Source organism: Diabrotica undecimpunctata, chromosome 9 (assembly GCF_040954645.1).
Source record: "Diabrotica undecimpunctata isolate CICGRU chromosome 9, icDiaUnde3, whole genome shotgun sequence".
Lineage (NCBI taxonomy): Eukaryota > Metazoa > Arthropoda > Insecta > Coleoptera > Chrysomelidae > Diabrotica > Diabrotica undecimpunctata.
The window spans coordinates 132,674,370-132,699,840 of record NC_092811.1 but is presented as its reverse complement, the minus strand read 5'-3'; the positions used below and the strand labels follow the sequence as shown (position 1 = coordinate 132,699,840).

The 25,471-nt window shown below is 34.5% G+C and overlaps 1 protein-coding gene across 2 annotated transcripts in view; it reads left to right on the top strand.

Moving 5' to 3' along the window:
* LOC140451495 (inactive dipeptidyl peptidase 10) overlaps positions 1-25,471 on the top strand; it is a 348,523-nt gene that overhangs the window by 295,227 nt on the left and 27,825 nt on the right. For both annotated transcript variants that reach the window (XM_072545332.1, XM_072545331.1), the window contains 3 exons: positions 17,450-17,579; positions 17,701-17,930; positions 25,190-25,364. In XM_072545332.1, the coding sequence (XP_072401433.1) occupies positions 17,450-17,579; positions 17,701-17,930; positions 25,190-25,364 (535 nt within the window). The remainder of the gene's footprint in view (positions 1-17,449; positions 17,580-17,700; positions 17,931-25,189; positions 25,365-25,471) is intronic.

Genomic DNA, 25,471 nt, shown 5'->3' with positions numbered 1-25,471 from the left:
ATGGGTGTACTCAGTGTAGGAAGTCTAAACAGTCGAGCTGGGTCCCCTACGAGGTGAAGCTGCAATAAAACTTTTAAAAATAGATTTAAATTTAGTACAATTTAAATTAATTTGACTATTAGTGAGAGTTTTCATTTGTTTCCCTTGTAATTTTCAAATCTTCCAATAAATCCAACTTCAAATAGTTTTTCTTTCTACTAATGTCATGTATTTAATTTAGAAATACCACTTTTGTCAAGAGTGTTCATCCTATCTTTAGTGTTGATTAAAAAGAAACCTAAAGTGTTGTGTGACTTGAAGGAAATTTGATTGTCTTCAATTGTAGAAGTAAATAGTTTTGATATTTTTTTGGAAATGTTGCTGATATAAGTAAAGGAGAAATATCTGATATTATTTGGGGCATTGGGTTGAAGCAAGCATTATGATGAATAAGCAAGCTTTTCTGCAATTTTAAGTTTAGCTCTATTTAGAAGCTTATGGATGATGTTGGGATCATATACAATTACTGAAAGCAATTTGCTTGGGAGTATTAAGTTCTCAATTGAAGTTCTCATTAGAAAGTGGAAATTTGAGAAGCCTATAAATGTAACTGTTGAAAGCAGCACTGTTATGTTGAGTGTGATGATTAGATGTTTTATGTATAACATGATCTTTTTGAGTAGTTTTTCTGTAAATGTTGTACTATAGAGAATCTTTTTTACGAGATATAGTCATATCCAAGAGGTTACCTGACAACTTATTGTCAGATTCTGGTTTCAATGAAAAAGAGATGTTAGGATTTAGGTTATTAAGATCATCCAGAATCTGTATGAGAGCTCCCTGTATGAGAGCTATACAACCATCAACATATCTTGACCAAAAAACTATTTTGTTGTTGTTGTTAACAAATTTCTGTTTTAAGCTGTCTAAGAAGATATTAGCTAAAAAAGGTGATAATGGAGAACCCATCGCTAAACCTGTTGGTTGTTTATATATATATATATATATATATATATATTTTGATTAAATTGGAAGAAGTCCTGATCAAGACAAAATTTAAGCATACCTAGTTAAGATGGCATATTTGTCTTTTGCTGATATGCTGCAATTGTTTAAAAGTTTATGTACTAAAGGTAAAGTTTCATCTGTTGGTACAGAAGTAAACAAATTGAAAAGATCAAAAGAAACTAAATAAAAACTCTCCTCTATTTTAATGTTATTTAAAAGTTCAATTAGATCTAAAGAATTTGTAATGGAGAACTTAGTTTAAAAATAGTAATAGACTGAATTGTGTTTGAACTTAGACTGAATTGTAAAGATGGGGAAGGAATGCGAAGTTATAAAAACCATACAAACGAAAAAACTGGAATATCTGGGCCACATAATGAGAGGAGAAAAGTACTCTCTGCTTAGACTCATAATCCAAGGAAAAATCTCGGGAAAGAGAAATGTGGGACGTAGGAGGATTTCCTGGTTGCGAAATTTAAGGGAGTGGTATGGGTGCAGTTCAATACAGTTGTTCAGAGCTGCAGCCAACAAAGTAAAGATTGCTGTGATGGTAGCCAACCTCCGATAGGAGACGGTACTGCAAGAAGAAGAATTGTGTTGTAAATAAACTCTGATAATATAGAAACTTACAACAAGCCTTATGGGACAATTGTGTTTATGAATTTTAGGAAGTCCATATAACCTAGGTGTTATAGGATTAGATACAATTATATATATACACCGGTATTTTAGGCGGTACGCCCTTCCGGTAGGGATCTATAGAGGAGTATCACCGAGACACAAGCCCTTATCTCTTGCCGTACTGCTCCACCATAGGCCGATCAGACACCAGCATATTCTAGTCTAAGCCGCAGATTCATTTAGAATTTTAAACTGCTGCGTTAGACTTTTTGTTTTCTTTGATCAGATAAAAGGCATATATCGAGCACAGTTTAATTAAATCTTGCCCAAGTACTTTCGATCCCTAGATCATCTTCAGGGGCATTTCGTCAATTGTGGCCTATCCGGCAAGAACAAGATGTCATAAACATAAAATTGTACATTACACACTTTATGTTTATGACATCTTGTTCTTGCCGGATAGGCCACAATTGACGAAATGCCCCTGAAGATGATCTAGGGATCGAAAGTACTTGGGCAAGATTTAATTAAACTGTGCTCGATATATGCCTTTTATCTGATCAAAGTTCATTTATTCGAGCATTCAACCTTATATTTATTTTTTGTTTTCTGTACACCGAGCTGGGAAACGGCCGCCTAGCCCGCTTGGCTATCTGACCGACTTGATACAGTTAACTTTCTGTTATTATATTTAGTAATAGTAGTAATTATTAAAAAATTCAACCATTGCTTTTGTTTTATTAATAAAGGTGTTAACTGGATTTTTTCCAATATTACAAAACTGTTATCTGAAAGGAAAGATTCTACTTTCTCTATGTTTTGAATTTGTTCTAGGATTACAACACAATTTCTCTTATCAGTCTTGCTAAGTACTAGGGAATCTCTATCGATTTTTTGTTTATTTGATTTTAGCAAATCGTTTTGTTTTTTAAAAGAATCGTGATTTCTACTAAAATTACGTTTGTACTTACATTGAAGTAAACTAATGCACGAATTTCTCAAATACTGTTTAATTTCAGCATTGTTTGTCACACTTTCAATCAGAGTATCCAGCTCCACTGCAAAGCTTCCTAGCTCTGAGTCAGTTAACCTAAAATTCTGACAAGAAAACTTAAGGCTCAATCCTAAAAAATACAATTCATCCTCTGAAAAGTTAGTGTTACTTAGATTTAATACTCTAGGATGAAATTGATGACCTGAAAACTTATGCATAAGTATTGAGGTACCTGTACGTTGTTTTTGCAAAATCAAACGGTTTAATTTGTTGGTAAGATTCTTCTTGGTGGATTATAAGCGGAAGACCTCATCTTATTTGTTGCTAAAAGAGTCGTTCTAGGTTCGAGACAATCTAGGTACCCGAGAAGCAATAATTAAATTCATCGTGTTAATGCAGAATTGTTATATCAGAAAATAGCCATCTATTTATATTTTAATGACTATGTAAGACACCTGAGAAAGATTTTGATAAAGCAAACTTTAATTGCTAAATATTCTTTATATTGATATATATTACACCGAATACCTATACATTTTTTTACTAATCTGCATCGAAAACTTAACTGCAAAACTCACGACAAATATTAAAACCTGCGAGAAATCACTAAATTTGTACGTATTTGTCTGTAGGTGGAACTATCTTTACATTAATTTTGATTAGGAGCAGTTGTTCCAATGACAATACTACCTATTTAATGGGTGTGATTATCAATGCCGATAGACAAATCATAACTAAAACACAGTGTGTCATAGGGTCGATACATTTGTTAACGGGCTAGTCTTATTTCTGATTGGAAGATGCTAATCATCGGAATAAAACCAGTCAGTTTTTGCAGACATGGGAAAAAGAAACCTGTTCTTTGACTAAATTGTAAGAAATAGATATTTATGTAGAGAGGTTTTGATGAATTATTGTGAATTAAAATCCACATATTTTTACGGCGTTTTTTGGGTTTTAAGCATTCTAAAGACTTGTATTGTTTAACTATAGTATATTTGAAGAATAAGCTGGAGTAAATTCTCAGAAAAAAAACTAAATTGTTAATCATATTTTAGTACGTGTGCTTTTCGTACAACGTCAATACTTTAGCTTATTATACGTTGGGTTTGACTAGTTAGATAGAAATTTTTCCATGTCACATGGACTATCGTAAAATTTAAATACATGCTATTGTTAGAACTGTGTAGGCTAGGAATTTTTCAGCTGGTCATAGACGTACTTTAAGGGTATTACATTATTTGTTTCGATTTTTTAAATATTTAAACCATTTTCAAAGCATATTATATTTATATAAATCTGTTTATTTTAGTAATGTTATTTATGGTTATTTTTGTCGTTACGATAATGTCCCATTAAATAACAAGAAATAAAGAAACTCTTAAAATACATAGGTATTTAGTTAATGGTCTTTTGATAGTTTAGATAGAAAAAGTCGATTAGCGAAAGATGGTTTCTGATAAATGTGAACGCTATTTTAAATAGTATAAATTTCGATTTTGTTTGGAAAACCAATGATTAATGAAATGGTTAATGGTCTTTAAATAGTCATTCATTAATATCAGAAAATTTTGGTTAGTCGATTATAAGCGAGTGAATAGATCTGACACAGTTGATTTTTGCAATAGTGAATAGTGAGTTTATAGAATATGGAATTAACGTGTGATTATACACCAGTTAAAAAATTAAAGTTGAATCATTTATCACTTAACGAAATGAGTGTTATCCTTAACGTCTACAATTATTTTAAGCAACACAATCCCTCCAATACTGTTGATAGTATAGTTGAAATTTCGTCTAAAGTAATGGAATATTCAAAATCAACTGTATATAACATTTTAAAAGAGGAAAAATCAGCTGGTATAACACCACCCAAACCGAGACCAGGAAGACCAAAATTGTCAAAAGTGAATGTGGATGAATTTTTCAAAAATGCAATTCGTAGAATGGTCCACTCATTTTTTTTTTTTTTAACAAACTTACCAACTTTAGATAAAGTTTTACAAGCCATTACCGACGATCCCGATTTACCCACAATAAGTAGAGACAAACTTTGGAAAGTTTTGCATGAGTTAAACTTTAAGTATGAAAAAGTGGGCAGACAGTCAATGCTTATCGATTCCGAAGAAATTGTGTGTTGAAGACGAGACTACCTCAGAAAAATAAAAAAAAAAATGAGGACAGAAAATAAGAACATTTATTATTTAAATAAAATGTGGGTTAATGAAGGGCATACTGTAGGGAGAGTTTGGAAAGACAAAACTATAAAAACATGTCGACAAGCATTTCTGGAAGGATATTCACCTGGTTTCAAGGAACCAACAGGTAAAGGTCGACGATTAATTGTTACCCATATAGGTAGTATGAATGGATTTCTTAAGAAGGGTTTACTTTTGTTTGAATCAAAAAAGACCTGTGATTATCACGAAGAGATGAACGGAGACGTGCTTGGAGAATATTTCGAACAGATGATTGAATTCGTACCTAAAAATTCAGTTATTGTGATGGACAACGCAAGTTACCACTCTAGATTAGTTGAACGTTTACCAACTACTCAATGGAGGAAAGCTGAAATTGCAATGTGGTTAACTTCTAAGAATTTAATCTTTGACGATACAATGACAAAAGCAGAATTATTAGAGCTTGCTAAAATTAATAAACAAAATTATAAAAAATATGTCATTGAGAAAATAGCCAAAAAAGGAGGAATTGAAATACTTCGCCTACCACCGTATCATTGCGAGCTAAATTCGATTGAATTAGTATGGACCGAAGTTAAAGGTAACGTTGCTCGAAATAATACAACTTTTAAATTGTCAGATGTTACTATTCTTTTTCATAAATCAATATCCGAAGTATGTATCCAACGACTGAACATTGGCAAAAATGTATTAATTACGTTATGGATATTGAGAAAAATATGTGGGAGTATATAATAGATAGCAGTATAGAACCTATAATAATTCATCCCGGATCGGATAATACTTTGTCTGAAACAGAATATGAGGAAGCTTAGCTTTAAACTGTAGCTCAGAAGTTTATTTTACATTTGAACTAATTGCCGACAACTTCATTGTTTATTTTTTATTTATTTTTTATTGCTAATATAATTTTCATTATTATTTCCAATATTATTATTATTAAGAATATTATTATTTATTAATAGGAATATACAAAAACTTACAGTTTTTGTGTATGTATTTTACGGTTCAGTATAATTTATTGTATTTTATTATTTTATATTAACTGTATGTTTCACAAATAATAGAACTTTTATTCTTTTTATGTGTATCTTTTTATTTTAAACCAGTATTGAATTGGATTATTTTCTTTGTTCTAAATATCCAAGTAAATTTAACGCAAACTTTTCTTTTAATTACGTTTTAGTTAGAAGATGTGCACGCCTATGTATTTCGAGGTTCGAAGATTAGTATTCTGAGAATTTACTCCAGCTTATTCTTCAAATATACTATAATTAATTTTTTACTGTTGCACTATAAATAATGTGTTACCTATCTATCTTTACTATTGGATTTTTTACCGAATATCGGCGGCAAATATATTGAAGGTAACATTTTAAAAACGACAATGAAGGTGTGAATATTTGCGCAGTGATTATTAATCCGTTTATGGATATTTTAACAAGAACAAATTGAATGATAAGCAAGTTGTAAAGATCGCCTATCTCTCTTTGCTATGGCCTATTAGTTGACACTTACAAATCAGGTCATTCTTATCAAAAAAGCGAAACAAGGCGAGGTAGAAGAGCGCATTGTCCGTCATTTTCTTTAAATTTTTGTTTCTTAGTCACATTTTCAATTTTTATGAAAGCTGGGTAGGCCGTGCAAGGCCTCATTAGTTATACCCCGCCTCGTGCAGTTACGTCGCACGAAAAAGCAGCAATGGACAGAATAGAATAGAATACAATAGAATACAAATATGCTTTATTCTTTTTCTTCAGTGCCTTATCCGGTCCGGATGTTGGCGATCATCAAGGCTATCATGGTTTTGTTGACTGCTCTGCGAAACAGCTCCGCTGAGGTCATCCCAAACCATTGTCGGAGATTTTTCAACCACGAGATACGACGGCGTCCCGGTCCTCTTCTGCCAAATACTTTACCCTGCATAACAAGTTGAAGAATTCGATATTTTTCTTCGTTCCGCATCACGTGGCCGAGGTACTCAAGCTTACGTTGTTTAATTAAATTAAGCACTTCTTTTTCTTTTGTCATGCGCTGTAGGACCTCAACGTTGGTGACATGGTCCACATAAGATATTTTTAGTATCCTTCTGTATATCCACATCTCGAAGGCTTCGATTCGTTTTTCAGTGGCTTGCGTCAGTGTCCAGGCTTCAACTCCATATAATAATACTGGAAGAACGTAGCACCTCACTATCCGCATCTTGGTTCCCAAACTGAGATCACTGCAGCACAGCAAGGATCTCAACTTAATAAATGTAGACCGTGCCATTTCAATTCTGGATCTAATCTCTTGAGCGTAGTCCCATTGTACGTTGAGGGTAGTTCCAAGGTAAGTGAATCTGTCGACTCTCTGGATCTCTTCGCTACCTGCCATTAGTGCCCCGGGATCTAAATTTGTACGGCTGACAACCATGAATTTAGTTTTCTTAATATTAAGGTTCAGTCCGTATGATACGCTCACAGTTCGCACTCGGTCTAGTAAGGCCTGCAGATCGTTTAGACTGGTTGCTAGTAACACAGTGTCATCGGCGTAGCGGATATTATTGATGTATTCACCGTTCACTCGGATTCCCATGTCTAGGTTTGTGAGGGCTTCATTAAAAATCTCCTCAGAGTATATATTGAAAAGAGTCGGCGATAGCACACATCCTTGCCTTACTCCTCGCATGATCTTCACTTGGTCGGTCAGTTGGTCTTCGACCTTGACTTGAGCACGCTGGTTCCAGTATAAATTCATGATGATCCGAATGTCCTTCTCATCCAATCCTACTCTTTGTAGTGCGGTGACCACCATATGCTTTATTGTCACTGAAAATTGTACAATTTTATGAACAAAGCTTACAAAAAGTCAAAAAAATAACAATATTAATTAAAAAAATTTTGGTAAAATCCTTTATAAAAGGTATATAAATTAAAAAACCCAAACGGGCTATGTCATGAAGACAAAACGTTTTCGGAATCCATATTCTATCATCAGTATCTAGTACCAGTAGTAGTATCAGTACTAAAATAACATAAAAATGTACAAATCAGATAATAAAAAAATATACAATCCATTGCAAAATTTAACTAAATTGCAAATTGCATAATAAAACTTTACGAACTAGTTTACGAAAAAGTTTAAGCTGCTGCATATGATACCCAAATATATATAAAAATACTTTGTTGCTTGTACCTAAACGTACCTACTGTAATTTTTTAGTTATTCGTTAAGAAACTCTTCCACTGAATAATATGGTCTTTCAGATAGATAGGCTTTTGTCAATTTACGGACCTTAAGGAAAGAAGTTGTAGATTTAAGTTGAAAAGGGAGATAGTTGTATAATTTTTTTGTCGAATATAATATAGACTTCTTCACTCACTCAGTGAACAGGATCGGTAAATACACATCAAAGCTTGAATTTCTGGTGGACTAGACATGATTAGGTCTTACTGGAAAAACATGTAGGTGTTTACGAATTAAGCAAATAGTTTCTAGAATATATAAAGAGGGAGGAGTTAAAGTTCCGTGATTTTTGAAGTAACTTCTGCATTGTGTTATTCTACTGAGGGAAAAAAGATATTGCCGTATTGCTCTTATTTGTAATTTAAAAAAACCTCAGATTGGGCAGCTGTACTAGAACCCCAAAAAGAAAGACCATATCGAAAATAAGAGTCGAACAAAGAAAAATATGTTATTTTGGAAGATGCTAAATTGATTTCCTTCGAAACAGATCTTATTGCATAGCATGCTGAGGCTAGTTTCTTACTTAACAAATCGATATGAAGGGAGCGTTTAAGGTTGCTGTCTATAAAAATACCAAGAAATTTTACAGAATCGACGATACTGATCTGGCTATTATTAAGAAACAAGGGTTGAAGAGCTCCTTTATAGGGTAGTCTTGTCCACGTGAAAAGGTTTTTATTTTAAGCAGATCAAAGGTTATAATTGCATGGAACCAGAGTTTTAACCTTATTCAAGCTTTACGCTTCTTCAAGGAAGGGGTACTTCTTTTTTTTTGTGGAGTAGTGGTGGTATGACAAAACGTGATTGATGTGTTATGTGGATAAGTAGTGGACTACTAAGGAGCTGGAGTTCGGAAGGTGGCGTATTTGTGTGCACGATGTGTTACGAAGTGCACAAGAGGAATTTAGGTAATCTATGCCAAACATGTCGAAGGAGGTACTTCAGGGGTTACCATCCATACAATAGGAATGGCTATTAATCAGAATCTTTGACGTGCAGTTTTTAGCTGCAATATTTAATGGCGGTTGTGTCTAAGATTTCAAAATACTCATCAGGAAGTTCGTATCTAGTGTTATGTAGAGGATTAGCTGGGGGGAACGGAACTTTTCTTTGTGGAAATCTGGTGAATATTTGCCCTCGGCGATTGCAAGGTGTCTTTATTGCTTGTTTGGCTCGATTGTTCGAGCCTGCGATGGTTCGAAGGACATACCTCCTGCTGAGGGATAGGATTACGTCTTTAATAGGTGTTATATTTGCCAATATGTACATGTGGGCTAATGGCTAGTGACTACTCACCTCATGCAGGATCTAAGGATTTTTCTTTCAGTAGCCATGATGGCTTAGATTTCATAGTGTTTAAGGGAGGCGTAGATGCATGCCTTGTATTCGATGATAGGTCTAATGGATGTCTTATAGGTGTGCAATAGTGTGTTAGATGCCATCCTGTCCAATTTGCCGGATAGCACTGCCAGGAGTTTAAACCTCTTTCTCACCCTGTCAAGGGTATTTTGAATGTCCGTTTTCCAGTTGAGAGTTCTAGTAAAATGAACTCCCAAGTAGGAAACCGAGTTTCTGAGAATAAGGTCCTCTCCTAACAGAGTTATTCGGCTATAAATATCACGACGATATAATTGCATGAATAATTGCAATATTAGAGTTCCTCTAGGTAATACTGGTATCATCAGCAAAAAGAAAAATTTTTCCATCCATCGATTTTTAAGTTAGTCATTTATAAAGATAAGGAAAAGTAGAGGACCCAGTACTGAACCTGTTGGTACTCCAGATACAATGCTTTTGTGACTAGAGTCAGTATCATTTGCTCTAACTAGTTGATTCCTATTCCTCAAATAAGATTGGGACCAATTCAAAGAAATACCTCGAATTCCGTAGAAATTTATATTTTTTATCAAAATGTCGTGATTTATACAAACAAAAGCTTTGGCACAGAAATAAAAACTAATAAAAGAGTACAGTACCAATATTATTCCAAAGAAATTCGAAGAATTCTAAGATGAATTATCAACAATTCTAACTTCCGTTCCTTCACAAACATTCCTTTAGCTTCGATACTGAATTAGATTCTGAACAGCAGTCTGGACCATCAAAAGAAATTAAAAAAACAAACAAACAATAATTGGAAAGCGACTTTTTAAATATATAATTATGCTCAATATTATCACGCTTGGAAACTGTCAGTGAATTAGGCATAATGGGAATACTGCTTAAAAAACGCCCCTCCAGACTCTACCCCATAGGAGATTTCGATAATAAACTAATAAAACCATGGGAATGTTAACAAAATAATAAATTATATGGATAAAAAAATATATAATAAAAACCTGAGACTATTCTACTCTATATAATATTGCTTTAATGTCATGTTATTGTAAAATGACCAAAAAAAAAGTTCTTATGCCTAAAATGGAATTTGTTCAAAAATTTTTAGTTATATTTGTTTATACCTTTTTTATTTTCAAATCAAATTTTCTGTAGAATTGCCAGTTTACGAGATACAGTGCGAAGACTCTTTGAACCCTTTTTTCAAGATGGCGGCCGGGGAACAAGGGTGGCGACCCTACAAACTTAAACTTATACTAACTACCTCCATATATAAAAAAAATACAATTATATCCTTTCAAAAATGTAATCTCAATGTAACTTTTCAATGGACTACAGTGGAACTTGGTTATAGCGTCCTTGAAGGTTCCAGTAAAAAAATGACACTGTATCAGAGTGAAAAAAATGAAATTTTAATGAGGCAAAATTTTATTACAGCATTATTTATTATTACAGCTGCATTTTGGACAAAAAAAATTAAGAAACAAAACATTTTATGTATATTAAATTTACATTTTTTATAAAAAAGTTCTCTAATGCTAAAAAAAGTCAGTTATTTTTCTTCTTCACAACCCTTTCCTCTGTAGTATCCTTAATAATCTGAGTTGTTTCTTTGGTAGTTGTGGACGCCTCCCTGAACTGGTAAAACCTGGATATGGTCACAGTAGCTTTCATTGCTTCTTGGATTGTAGGACAATCGTCGCCGTCTTCTTCTTCTTCATTATCTATATCAACATCAATTTTCACATTTTGTCCTTGTTCCACAATTTCTTTATCACTTAAAACTTGAAATGTTTCTACCTGATCGTCTACTAAAATGTAGGAGTTAAGATCAGTTCCAAACTCTCACTGGTTTACATTAAATTTTTGTATCCACTCTGACGAAAGACATTTCGTCATCCTCGTTAACATCCTGAACATTGAGAGAAACTATAGTCAATTTAGCTTGACGAAAGAACTTACAAATTGTCACTGACGTAACCGCACTCCACGCGTTGTCTAAAAACTGAACTGCATCAAGAATTGTAATGTTCACGGGTTCCATTTCATAATTTCACAATTCCCCATTGTCCATACAAAAAATCATCCTTTTTAAAAGCTGTTTTCGATAATGGCACTTTAAACTTCTTATGATTTCTTGGTCCATAGGCTGCCAAGACACTCGTGTAGTTAGCTGGTAAGAAAACTAGGTTGATATTGGTCAAATTAAGCTTGGGATAAGCTGCACAGTTGTGAACTAACAGAAGAATTTTTCTGTCCCACTGAATTTTCTGAAGAGTTTCTTGTCCCACTTTCTCAATTCTTGTTCAGAAATAGCAGAAGTCATCCGCGCTTTTTTTTTTGGCTGTGTAGTTTATAGGCAGTGTTTATATGTTTTTGAAACATCTAGGATGTAAACTTTTCCCAATAACCAAATGCTTTCTTTTCTCTGTACCTGTCATGTTTGCACAAACAAAGGCCGTGACTCTTTGTTTTAAAAGCTTTCCACTGACATATTTTTGATTTTTGAAAATTAAAGTTTTGTCTGGCGTTTTTTTGTAAAAGACACCAGTTTCATCCCCATTGAAGATATCTTCATCCTTGTATGGTTGCCTTAGTTGTGGCCATGTGTTTTGTAACCAATCACTTGTCATGTTTTCGTTCACATATTTTGCCTCTCAAACCATTTTCGCGAAGGATATTGAGTGCGGGGATTAAAACCAATCTAGCCAGCCCTTAAAGCATGTGAAATCTTCACCAAACAGTTTTCCGAATTCTGTTACTTTCTCCTTTAAAAGTGGCCTGGACACAGGAATATCAAAACTGCGACACTGCTTGAACCATTTTAGTAGAGCTGAATCTACATCCTTATTAAAGACTTTTAAAATTTTGTCCTGATTTTTTAGGATTGAGGCGACAGTCGAATTAACAAGTCCAAATTGCCAACATACATCAGCAATTTTTGACCACTTTCAACTACTCTTATAACACGCACTGTATCTTTAATGAGCAAAGACTTCCTTTTAGTACTACAACTTGCCATATTAAAAAATAAAAAGTTAATTACTAAATTAAAATCTAAAAACAAAACGAGCTGAAAACAATTTCACGGTAGCGAAAAATTCTTAAACTGACTGTTATGAAGGAGAAAATTTGACTGTTAGGATGGCATTAATAAGAACAATGTCGCAAAGACGGAAACACACTGCACTTTATTCTTCATAAAATACCTACTATAAAATTTTATGACGCTATAGACGAGGCTTATTTTATTTTTAGCCGATTAAACCGGGTTTTCAATAATGTTATCGAATAGTTTTTGGCCGGACCTATTAAAAACTGACGTTACAACCGAGATGACGTAACTACCAAGCCCGTAATATCCAAGTTCCACTATAATAGTATTTGTTCATTTCTAAGAAGTTCACGGGAGATTTAACCCTTCATTTCTAACACCATAACTAAATTCTAAGCAATCTTCAATCTATTTTAATTGATATCCAATTGTAGTCCAATAGTTGAAGTCTTGGAGGATTCCAAGGATGGAGTCAATGTGAATGGCGTAAATATCAACAGTATCAGATACGCCGATGATACAGTGTTAATTGCGGATTCCGACTTAGGTCTACAACGACTCATCGACAAGACCAACTCGACCTGTGAGCAATTTGGTATGAAAATAAACATTAAAAAAATCAAAGTGATGTCAATCCGAAAAAACCAAAACGTACCTCAACCTTGCACAATAAATGGGCACATTTTAGAACAGGTCAATAGATTTAGGTACCTGGGATGTTGGATCGATAGCAGCCTAAATCCTGATCTAAAAATAAGATCGAGAATAGAACAGGCCAGAAAATCTTTCGAAAAAATAAAAAAACTGCTTTGTGATTCTCGAATAAAACTCGAAATTCGACTACGTTTATCAAAATGCTATGTCTGGTCGACTCTTCTATATACAGTTGAAACGTGGACCCTTAAAACATCAACCGTAAATAAATTGGAGGCCTTTGAAATGTGGATCTACCGGAGAATACTCAAAATTTCATGGACATCGCATACCTCAAACGAAGAAGTGCTGCATAGAATAGGCAAGGAAAGAGAACTTTTTAACACAGTAAAAGTTAGAAAAACATCATACCTAGGCCACATACTGAGAAATAATAAGTACCAATATGCCCAACTTATAGTGAAAGGAAAAATCGAGGGAAAGAGAGGCCTAGGAAGGAAAAGACTATCGTGACTCAGAAACATCCGACAATGGACAGGGCTAAATTTTGAACAGCTAATAAGAACAGCTGAAGATAGAGAAGAGTTTAAAATTGTAGTAGCCAACCTCCATTGAGGAGAGGGCACTTTAAGAAGAAGAAGTTGAAGTCTCCTATTAATCTTGTATATATGGTGCATGTAGAGCATAACTATAAACAATTAAAAATTTAGTATGTAACAAATTCGTAAAAACTACTCCTCTACTTGTGTTTTTTACACAATTCACTATTTATTTAAAGACAAAAACATTCATTGCTGGGGACTCCAATTAAACACTAGACTTCTTCCATAAAGTAATTTTGTAATGAAGTAACAATTTGCATGAGCAAACCGGCACAGCACGGTCGCCAGTTCATATCCGGTCGGTCCGACCGAAACTTAATTTAAACCATTTTATCTTTTATATGCATTTGCTCCCGATTCGGGTCTCCGCCATCATTTCCTCACTCGACACTCGTCTCTCGACTTCATTTGCATATTTATATCCCTCCACCTACAGGTTTTCCGAGAAGACGTCGTCATGCTCTGGCTGGGAGGTGATCTTCTAACCCCCCACAAACGGCATAAAGCATTTGCGTCGTTAGACAATGCAGTCATATTTTGGGTAATACACGTACGGGGAAAGTTTAGCTAAAAAGAAACTGCTGAAATTAAATTTGCATTTTTTAATATTGTATTTATAACCGCAAACAAATTTTCAATTAAACCAAATCATATAGAAATCGTAGAGAAAGGACATGGAAAATCAGCTCTAATAAACTTTTTCCATGATTGCTTTGTGTGCATGTGTGTATATTCTTCTTTGTTTTCCTCTATTTTATTTTTCATTAATGATACTTATATTATTTTATTGTTGCTATATTAATTTTTAAATCTTTTGACCACCATCTCTTTATTCTTAAACTTCTTTCCTGAGGTTTTTTTCAGTATAATAATAGCAGTATCTGTAATAATACTGGCTATATTGATCCAAATTGTATTAGAACTTTCTTTCATGTTTCAGCACATTTTTTTTACTATTTTTGCTCTGACTAGACCTTCTTTCTTATGTTTTAATATCCACTACTTGAATTTTTGTAATCGTCTCTGATATTTGGTTTTGTTTTGTTTCTTTTGATTTTTACGGTCTGCAAAAGGAAATATGGCACTTCATTAGAGGTAAAGGATAAATAATATAACTATAATAACTAAAAAAATTGTCAGATATCTGGATTAGTCACAGTCCCGAACGGTGTCTCTTTTTTGCTTATTTCTCTGTACTATATTTTCTATCCAAAACTTTGTTCACTGTAATTGTATGGGCACTTATTTTTTTCCCAAAAAATGTCTTCTCATTTCACTTATCATTATCTTATATCTAGAAATGCAATCTTTGTAAAATATTTCTTCTTCTCTGCATTTTAAAACTTTAAGGCGTACTTGTAAATCATAACATTAAATATATATATATATATATATATATATATATATATATATATATATATATATATATATATATATATATATATTGCCCCATATCACAGTTCTCTAGTAGAAAAATTGCCTTGACCTTCAGGGTGTTTCAGAAAAAGGTAACCCCGTCTTTAGGGTAGGTAAAAAGCTGAAAAATAATTGGGGTTTGCTTAGTAAAAAATTTTTGTAACACCATCCGTTTTCAAGATTAAGGGCATTAAAGAAAAAAAAAATTTACGCATTTTTACGATTTTGCCGAAACTACTGGCAACATTGTAATGAAATTTTATACGAATATGTTTTGAGAGCTGATACATCCCATGAATTTGTTTTTATATCTGATTCTCATAGAGGGCGCTGGTTACACGGATCGTACTAAGTATTAGTCAGTATAACTTTTTTAAGAGTATAATTAGTAATCAAATTTTCAAGTAAACTTAAACATCATTCAATTTTACACGAAAAAGGTACTCTTGGTAAAACTCGATACTGTGTACCGTTTTCGGAATATTTTGATTTGAAAATTATGAAGTAATAATTGATGCTGGTAGTAATGATAAAGTTCTAATAGGTATACCTCTATTTTCTCCAAGTGTGCCATGGAAATCTGACATTTATTGATTGTCATTGTATTGATCAACAATAATTAAAGTTTTGAAACCTTGTTATTTGTAAAATCAAATTAAAATGTACTCAAATGTTGAATACACTGACATGGTATTAACCTTAGGCGAATGTTTAGGATGTTCTAGTGCAGCTGTGACACGTTATACAGAAAAGTTTCCTAGAAGAAACTTACCAAGTAAAAAAACATTTAGAGCTGTTGAACGACGTTGTCGAGAAACTGGGAATGTGAAACCAAATAAAATAAATTCTGGTAGACCAAGAACAACAAGAACAATTAATAAAGAAAATATTATTTTAAATTTACTTGATCAAGATCCAACAGTTAGCCTAAGAAATATAGCAAGACAACCAAATACTTCTTCTTCAAGTACTTGGCGGATACTGAAAGAACAGCAATTACATCCTTATCATTACAGACAAGTCCAAGAGCTCTTGCCATATGATCTACCGGTTAGAGTGGATTTTTGTGAAACATTGCAACAAAGGACAGCCCACAATCCAAATTTTTTAAAATGCATTCTTTTTATGGACGAGGCCACCTTTACTCGACAAGGTATGTTTAACTCCCATAATGCACACTACTGGTATAATGAGAATCCACGATCAAAAGGATATCACATTACCAACACTCATTTAAAGTTAATGTTTGGGCAGCAACTTTAGGTAACAGATTAATAGGTTATCATATTCTACCTGGAAATTTAAATGGTGATATGTATCTTGATTTTGAAACAATTACTTATTCGAGATATTAGAAGATTTAACCCTAAACGAGCAAAGATCTTAATTTTTTATGCACGATGGAGCTCCACCACACTTTGATAGAAGGTGTCGTAATTGGTTGAGTAATCATTTTCCGAATCGATGGATTGGTAGAGGTGCAGAAGCTCCGATTCATTGGCCTCCTCGGTCATGCGATTTTAACCCTTTGGTCTACGCAGTTTGGTCGTACATTAAGGAAACAGTCTATGCTACAGAGGTAAATTCACGCCAAGAATTGGAAGAAAGAATTCAACGTCAATTTAATGACATCCTAGCTGATCCCCTACCTTTTAGAAGGTTAATGGAATCTTTAGAAAAAAGAATAGACTTGTGTATTCGCGAAAACAGAGAGCATTTTGAACCCTTACTGTAATTGAATTTTATTTTATGTTCTTAGTCATTAATTTAATTTTCTTCTTGTGAGTTTTGTTTAATTACTATTTTATACCAGCATCAATTATTACTTCATAATAGTCATAAAAACTTAAAGTTATATTGACTAATACTTAGTACGATCCGTGTAACTAGCGCTCTCTATGAGAATCAGATATAAAAACAAATTCATGGGATGTATCAGCTTCCAAAACATATTCGTTTAAAATTTCATTAAATTGTTGCCAGTAGTTTCGGCAAAATTGTAAAAAATGCGTAAATTTTTTTTTTCGTCAGAGCCCTGTATCTTGAAAACGGATGGTGTTACAAAAATTTTTTACTAAGCAAACCCCAATTATTTTTCAGTTTTTTACCTACCCTAGAGACGGGGTTACCTTTTTTTGAAACACCCTGTATATAGGTACACAAGTTACACAATGCATTTACTCACAAGACGACAAAGAGAGATCATGTCGTTAGGCGTCATAGCATAGTAGTTTATCTTACCTTTAAGCTTCGCCAGATTGATTAAATCTCATCAATAACATGCAGACTAATGTAGGTGCCATAAAAGAAAACAACTAAAATATACTTTAAATAATTTGGCTTTTATTTTCAGGGACTACTATTTAACCTCTGCGGGTTGGATAGGTCAGAACAATACGCAAGTAGCTGTCGTATGGATAAATAGAGCGCAAAATCTGAGCATTGTTTCGGCGTGTTTGGCACCAAACTGGACGTGTGTCGAGGTAATTATTCGTTTTATTATGCAAGTAGTTTTAAATAATGCATTTTCAGTTAATAAATACACCGAAGAAATATTGTTTTTTTTTTATTTTGTAAGACATTGACAAAGTATTTTTTTGTCAGACACATACCGAACGTGCTGCGGATAAAGCGTGGTTAGAAATTCAGGAGCATCCTGTATTTTCTCCAGACGGCGACAGTTACTTATTGCTGGCACCGGTGCAAGAAGGAAGCAGGGAGACCTACACCCACATCAAACATATAACTGTCACACAACAACGTATAGCAGTGCTAAGTCACGGACGACACGAAGTGGCGAAAATTCTTTCTTGGGACGCCGTTAACCATCTTATGTAAGTATTAAATAGATGGCGAGCATATTATTTTTAAAATGTTTTGTTTTTAACATTTTTTTATTGTTACATTGCATGTTTACAATCTACTCTATACACAGAGTAATAAGTAAATAGTCTGTAAGTAAAATAACGTGAGTTAGGTACGGTCCAGTGACGTATTATTGTGATAGTATGGTAAATAATGGGGTTATTATATTTGATGACCTTTTATTTGGAACACAACTGTACACTCTTTTCTTAACATTATTTATTATAATTATATTTAGTACTTAAATGAAGTTGCTATGAGACTACTTCATGATTACTGATACGCGATATATCAACTTGCCATCTTGACGTTAATTTAGTTCTGATCTCTAAGATAAAAGTCGTTGTCTCTTTTATAATAGTCCTTGCAACAGTCAGCAGTCATTCCTTAGTGGGTCAAGTTTATTTTTAATAACCTACGACAACCGTGCGTCCGCGATTCACAATTCTGCTGACTTACACATTCTAATCGAGGCTACTTTTATGAATGTCCTCGATTCGAATTATTAAACATATTTTATATAAAAAAATGCAAAATGTGTTACACGTTCCTTTTAAACTTAATCTTTTTATGAATTGTAATATTTTAGGGATAATACCACAATAGGTCTTCTGGTCATATTCTCTTTAATCTTCTTTCGGCAAGTGGTTGGGTGAAAAAAATTATTTATCAGTTCGTTGTTGTGAGTTGAGTTCGTTGAGTTCGTTCGTTGCTTTATATTTAATTGAGTGATTCTCTATTATGTCCTTATATAAGTAATGGGATGTCCAGATCATTGTGAAGTGTTTGGTTAGATACATACCATGGAGCTTTACTTATCATACGGAGTATTTTGGATTGGAATGTTTGAAGTATCTTCGTATTTGAAGGTTTACTACAGCCCCATAGTTTTATTCCATATGTCTAAACTGGTATAAGTATAGCTCTGTAAAGAAGCAGTCTATTTTCAAAAGATAACTGGGACCGTTTAGTTTTAATGTGCGTTGTTCATGAAAGTTTTTCATTTAGATGCAATCCCAAGTATTTGTCAACTGGTTTTATAGGAATGGGAGTATTATTAATATAAACTTGTGGATATGTAGAGTATCTTGTTGTAAAAGTAATTCGTACTGATTTGCTAGCATTAACACTGATCTTCCATCGCTTAAGGAAGTTTTTTAATTGTACTAAATGATTTTGAACTTTTTGTGATGCTTCATTAGGGTCGATATCCACTGCCAAGATTTCCATGTCATCGGCAAAAGTAGCTAAGAAGGTATCATTGCTGGTTGGAACTTCTGCTGTAAATATCAAATACAGAAATGGGTCCAAAACGCTACCCTGAGATACGCCAGACTGTATGATGTGCTAGTTTGAGTAGCTGTCTTCAATTTTGACTTGAAAGTAACGGTCAGTAAGATAGGATTTTAGTATAAAGTAGAGTTGGTCTGTTAGGTGTAATTTCAGTTTGTAGAGGAGACCTTTATACCACACTCTATCAAATGCCTGTTGTGTATCTAGAAACACTCCAGCGTAAAACTTTTTCTCTTCGAGAGTTGTTTTATAATTTATATTTATTATTCTGTGGCATTGTTGGATGGTCGAGTGTTCGCGTCTAAATCCGAATTGATGTTGTGGTATAATTTCGTTTATGGGAACAACTTGTTCGATTTTATGTATTGGTAGCCTTTCTAATACTTTCGACATTATTGGGAGTAGGCTTATAGGGCAATATGAATTTACTTTCATTGCTGCTTATCAGGTTTTGGAGTCAAAGTAATTTAAGCAAATTTTCATTGTATTGGGAAGTATCGAAAACGTAGTATGCTGTTGTATAATATTCTGCAGTAGCTTCTGAAGTAATTCTCCTGTTATCAAATCATAGCCAGAAACTTTCTTAGGATTTAGCATTTTTATTTGTTGTCAAACTTCTGTCGGGGTAAATGTTGTCAGAGGAAAAGATAGTTGACATGGAGTTTCGAGGTACATTCCTATATCATCATCTTCATCGCTATTAGTAACGTATGGTCCTAAAGTTTTGGGAAAAATTTCAAAAGCATATAACTCTGACCACAATAATCTTATATTTTTATTAAATTATTTAACAATTTAACTTAACTATCCTTATTATAAATTAAAATTCAAATGACAGACAAAGGACCATTATTTTCGATTTGCCTAAAAATTCCCCTGACACGTTGCATCATCCTTTGGACGACCTCGGCGTCAATTTCTCTAATTTTTGTATATATGCGGCGTCTTAACTGTTCCTGATTTTGTGCTTCCCATCCGTTATTATAGACTTTCCGACTTAATATTACCAAGAACTCTTCAATTGGACGAGCCTGAGGTAGGTTGGGGGGATTGTCTGCTTTCGGTACAAAGGTAATGTTGTTAGTTTCGTACCAGTCTCTTGTGATCCTCGCGTAATGACATGAAGCAAGATCTGGCCAAAAGACTATTTGATCATTTGCATGATGTGTGTTCACAAACTGAAGCAATTTAGAGAGACATCTTTTAATATAAATATTTGCGTTTAAGGCTTCGCCTCTAACAACACCAATGTAATGCTGTGAGATAAAGCCAGCCTCAGAAATTGCACACCATACCAAAATTTTGTCCTCAAATTTTTTCTTACTTTTGAATTTTATTTCAACAGGTACATTTTCGTAATCGTTCGTGTTTAAAAAAAAAATATTTTTCATCGTCCATCACGATCAACTTGTTGACGAAATGCACTCGCCTTAACGCGCGGCAACATCTCGTAATTCTCTCTAATTGATCCTCTGTGTATTTTGGAGCTTTCCTTCTTTTCCGGTAGATAATATTGTTACTCGATAGGGTCCTGTATACTGTAGTCTTTCCAACATGAAATCTTCTGGCCAGTTTTCGCTGTGAGACCCCAATTTTGTTCTTAGCTGCTTCAATCAGTCTTGCCTCTCTTATATGGTTCAAAATCCACGGTCGGCCACTTTTACGCAAGATAACACATGGTATCCCTTCTTCACATTCTCTGATTGTGCGATAAATTGTCGATTTGCTTATGTTTTGATCTTGATAAATATTAACAATAACTCGTTTCGACATTCGCCCAACCATATTATAAACACCTTGACGAATATCAATTTTATAAGACATTTTGCAGAGCACAAATCAAAATATTCTGCTTTGTTTATTAAATGTCAATAACTGATGACATTTCAATTCCATGGCCTTCTTTGTTAAATGCATTTTGCTTCTCAATCAGACCAGGTGAAATTTTTCCAAAAACTTTAGGACTATACGTTATCTGGTGCTGCAAATACAGTTGCAAGACGCTCTGCGAATACTGTTGTTTTTTCTGCATTTGTGCGAGCCCAAGTCATATCTATTTTTCTTAAAGGTAAATTTTTTATTGTCGGTCGTTTAAATTTTTTTGTAGCTTTACATATAGAGTGGTCTTCATGTGAGAGTCGTTTTTTTCTTCATGTAATGCTCTATCTCTAACAACGTAATATCTCTAACAACGTAAGCTTGAGTACCTCGGCCACGTGATGCGGAACGAAGAAAAATATCGAATTCTTCAACTTGTTATGCAGGGTAAAGTATTTGGCAGAAGAGGACCGGGACGCCGTCGTATCTCGTGGTTGAAAAATCTTCGACAATGGTTTGGGATGACCTCAGCGGAGCTGTTTCGCAGAGCAGTCAACAAAACCATGATAGCTTTGATGATCGCCAACATCCGGACCGGATAAGGCACTGAAGAAGAAGAAGAATGCTCTATCTATTTAGTCTATGACTTATTCTGTTAAGGTACATTTTATTTAGTGGATTTCTCGTTTGTTGCCATACGCGTCGAGCTCTCCTTTTTTCTGCTACAAGTTCTCTTATATGGAGGGGGATACTATGGTCTTCTTACACACTTCTTTGGCGCCGTGGTGTTGCCTCCCATCCTGTTGTTTGTAAATAGTTCACTGCTTTTTCTACTTCTTGATTTTCTTTTATCCTAATATATAGTCTAATCTTTGTATTTACAGAATTTTGGAAAACATTCCAGTTAGTTTTTAACATGAAATGTAATTAAATTGTAATCAAACGCATGGCCAAAAATAAGCGATATGTACAATTTTTGTTTGGTAAGATTTAGCAAACAAGATTTAACTTTAAATGACCTTGTTTCTAAATTTTACTACATTTTTGACAAGTAGACGCCCTGCATATGTTACAAAAGTAACAAAAGTTTATAAAGTGTCTTATATCGCAAGTGTCATAAACACATGAATGACCATTTCAATGTTTTAATTAAAACAGCATATTTGAAATTCCAAAGAAGACAATTATTGCGTTAAAAACTATCAATATCTGCAATCATTTTGAAAAACTGTTAGTTTTGTCCAGGAATTTACTTTGTAAGGATTTTAATCTCGTAATGGAAATTGATTTCCCGCACTTCAGCACTCTTTCAGTTCATAAATGAAATGGTAACTAAACGATCATTATAACCAAATATTAATTACTGGAGTCGCTTTCATTATAGTACATTTAGCATATGACTGAATACACAGCTACTTTAGCAAATTAGATTACTTGATCGGTGAAAAAATTAAAAATTGTTTTGCTGGGAGGCTTTAATTGTTCCGAAAGAGAAGAATATCATTTATGAATAATTAAAAATGCACAAAAGAAAGCAGAAATACAACAATGTATAGAACAAATAATGACTAAGTAATATAGAAAATTACAGTCCACAGATTGGTAAATAGCCACAGTAATCATAAGACCAAACAGAATTAGATGGGCTATAAATAAGTTTCGGCCATATAAATCTCAAGGAACAGATGGCATATATACAATGCTGTTGCTTTTGGGATTAGAGGTATTAATACCACACCTCTGTAAGCTCCTCAAAGCCAGTTTAGCATGGGGGGTCGTACCGGAAATATGGCAAAAGGTTAAAGTCATATACTTGCCTAAGGTAGGTTAAGTATCAGACCTAACACCAGTCATATAGACCGATAAGCCTATCTTATTTTCTAATAAAAACGCTGGAGAGGCTTCTTGATAGGTACATCAGAGACGAAGTGCTAAAATATAATCCTCTAAACAATCATCAATATGCATACCAACCTGGTAAATCTACGGACTCTGCGCATGATAATGGCCACTTTTTTAGATATAGAAGGAGCATTTAATGTTACTACCAGCTCTTTGATAGGAGCTATGAGTAGACGAGGCGCACCTGCGGTAATATGCAGATGTATAAGAGCATCTCTGGAGAATAGGACAGTAATGTACACTCTGGGTAAAGCAAGCATCAAAGCAAAAGTAGGTGGAGGCTGTTTACAAGGAGGAGTTCTGTCCCCTCTACTTTGGGCAACCTTGGTAGATGATCTCCTCAGAAATCTGTCCACAGAAGGCTTTTATTGTCTAGGATATGCTGACGATATATCAATCGTTGTCAGGGGCAGGTTTGCTCAGGTATTGTCTGAGAGAATGCAAGCATCCCTAAATATAGTTGATGACTGGTGTAAACAAGAGAGACTGATAGTCAATGCTCAGAAAACACAAATTGTCAACTTCACCAAAAAAACAGTACTACAAGGCCTAAAACCACCGGTGCTGGAAGGAACAGAGATTTCATTTGCCAAAGAAAGGAAATACCTTGGGGTGTATTTTGATCACAGGCTTACATGGACTACTCACATTCTGAAAACCACACAGAAAGCTACTATGTCCCTGAGCAAATGTAGAAAAATGTGCGGTAAGAATTGGAGACTTAACCCCAAAATAACTTTATGGTTATACACAAGGGTTATTGGATCAATGATAACCTATGGCTCGGTGACGTGGTAGACAAAGACGCAGCAAGTGAAAGCAATAGGGCTGCTAGGTAATACACAAAGGTTAGCATGCCTGTGTATTAGGGGGGCCATAAAAACAACTCCTTCTGGATCGTTGGAAGTCCTGCTGAATCTACGACCACTTCATATCTTTATACAGGGCGAAGCCAGATCAGTGATGCACAGATTAATCCATAGTCAGCTACATATAAGCCAGATGCATGGTACTGACAACAGAAAGCTAATCGAGGAGCTAAAAGCCGATATTGTGATGGGGAAACCTATCGATGCAACAGTTACGAGATATAGCTTTAACAATAAGTACACAATTAAGATACCAGGCAGGGAAGACTGGAATAAAGATGTACCCACACAAGCTGCTGCCACCTAGCACACGGATGGCTCAAAAACATCGGAGGGTGTGGGAGCCGGCATAGTAGGGACAAATCAAGGGATACATTTCCCGGTAAGTCTATCTAAGGATCCTACAGTTTTCCAGCGGAAATAACGGTAATACATCACTGCGTGGAAGAAATAGAAGGGCGTAGAGGTCAACTCTAAGCTAGTATGGGATTGTATATGTGCCATAAATAAACTAGGAGACCATAGCAAGGTTACGGTAATCTGGATACCTAGGCACAAGGGTCATAAGGGCAATGAAAAAGCAGATGAAATGGCCAAACAAGGCTCATTAATGCCATTCATTGGACCAGAATCCTTCTGCGGCATTACAGTAACAAGAACGGCTTCAAGGAAGTGGGTAGCTCACAAATCTCTGGAATGGTGGAGGAATTTACTAGGACAAAGACAGGCGCAACAATTCATTACAGAACATTTGCCAAAATTTACGGCTGACCTAATAAGCAAAGATGAGAAAACAGTCAAAGCCATAGTAACTCTTCTAACAGGACACTGTAAGCTGAATAGGCTCTTGAAGCTGATGGGATTATCAGATGATGACCTGTGCAGATTCTGTCACCTCGAAGAACAAACAGCAGAGCACATTCTATGTCAATGTGACAGTCTGGCAAATGTGCGGTTGTTTGTATTAGGAGAAGAAAATCCACCGGCAAATGGCTACATGGAAGGTACAGTCTCGAAGCTATAAGACTTTTTAAAAAGGGTCAGGCTAGAGAATGTTATTTAGGACTAGAGGATTACCATAGATCTGAAAAGGTCGCAGTGGAATAGTCCAAAAGGCCAACTCTCTAAATATATCTATCTATTATAGAAAATATAACGGATATACAATATAACATCAATAACGTGTTAAAAGAAAGGAGTATACTTAGTGCAGTGTACAATGCCAACGTAAGATCAAGATATATGTTACTTCGTAGCCTTGGTAACACAATTTATTTAAGAATCTATAAAAGTTAAAAGAAGCTTTCTTAGACTTCTAGAAAACTTATTGTCTATTATTTTTACAGTTATTATCTAGCTACGGAGGAAAATCGTCCAGGCCAACGACATCTCTACGTCGTCCGAGACCCTAGCACTGACGATCCACGTCGACTTGAGTCACACTGTATTACGTGTGACCTGGGGGACGTTCTCTGGAGTAGTCGTTTCCTCTACCGAAACTGCACTCACTTTAGTGCTCAGGTTGGTATCTCCTTTTATGGTCTCTATATGTTATATTCACTGTTTTTAGGTTTTTGCTCATATTAAGTCTTAATAAAAACGTATTCATATGTTATATAGATTTTCAA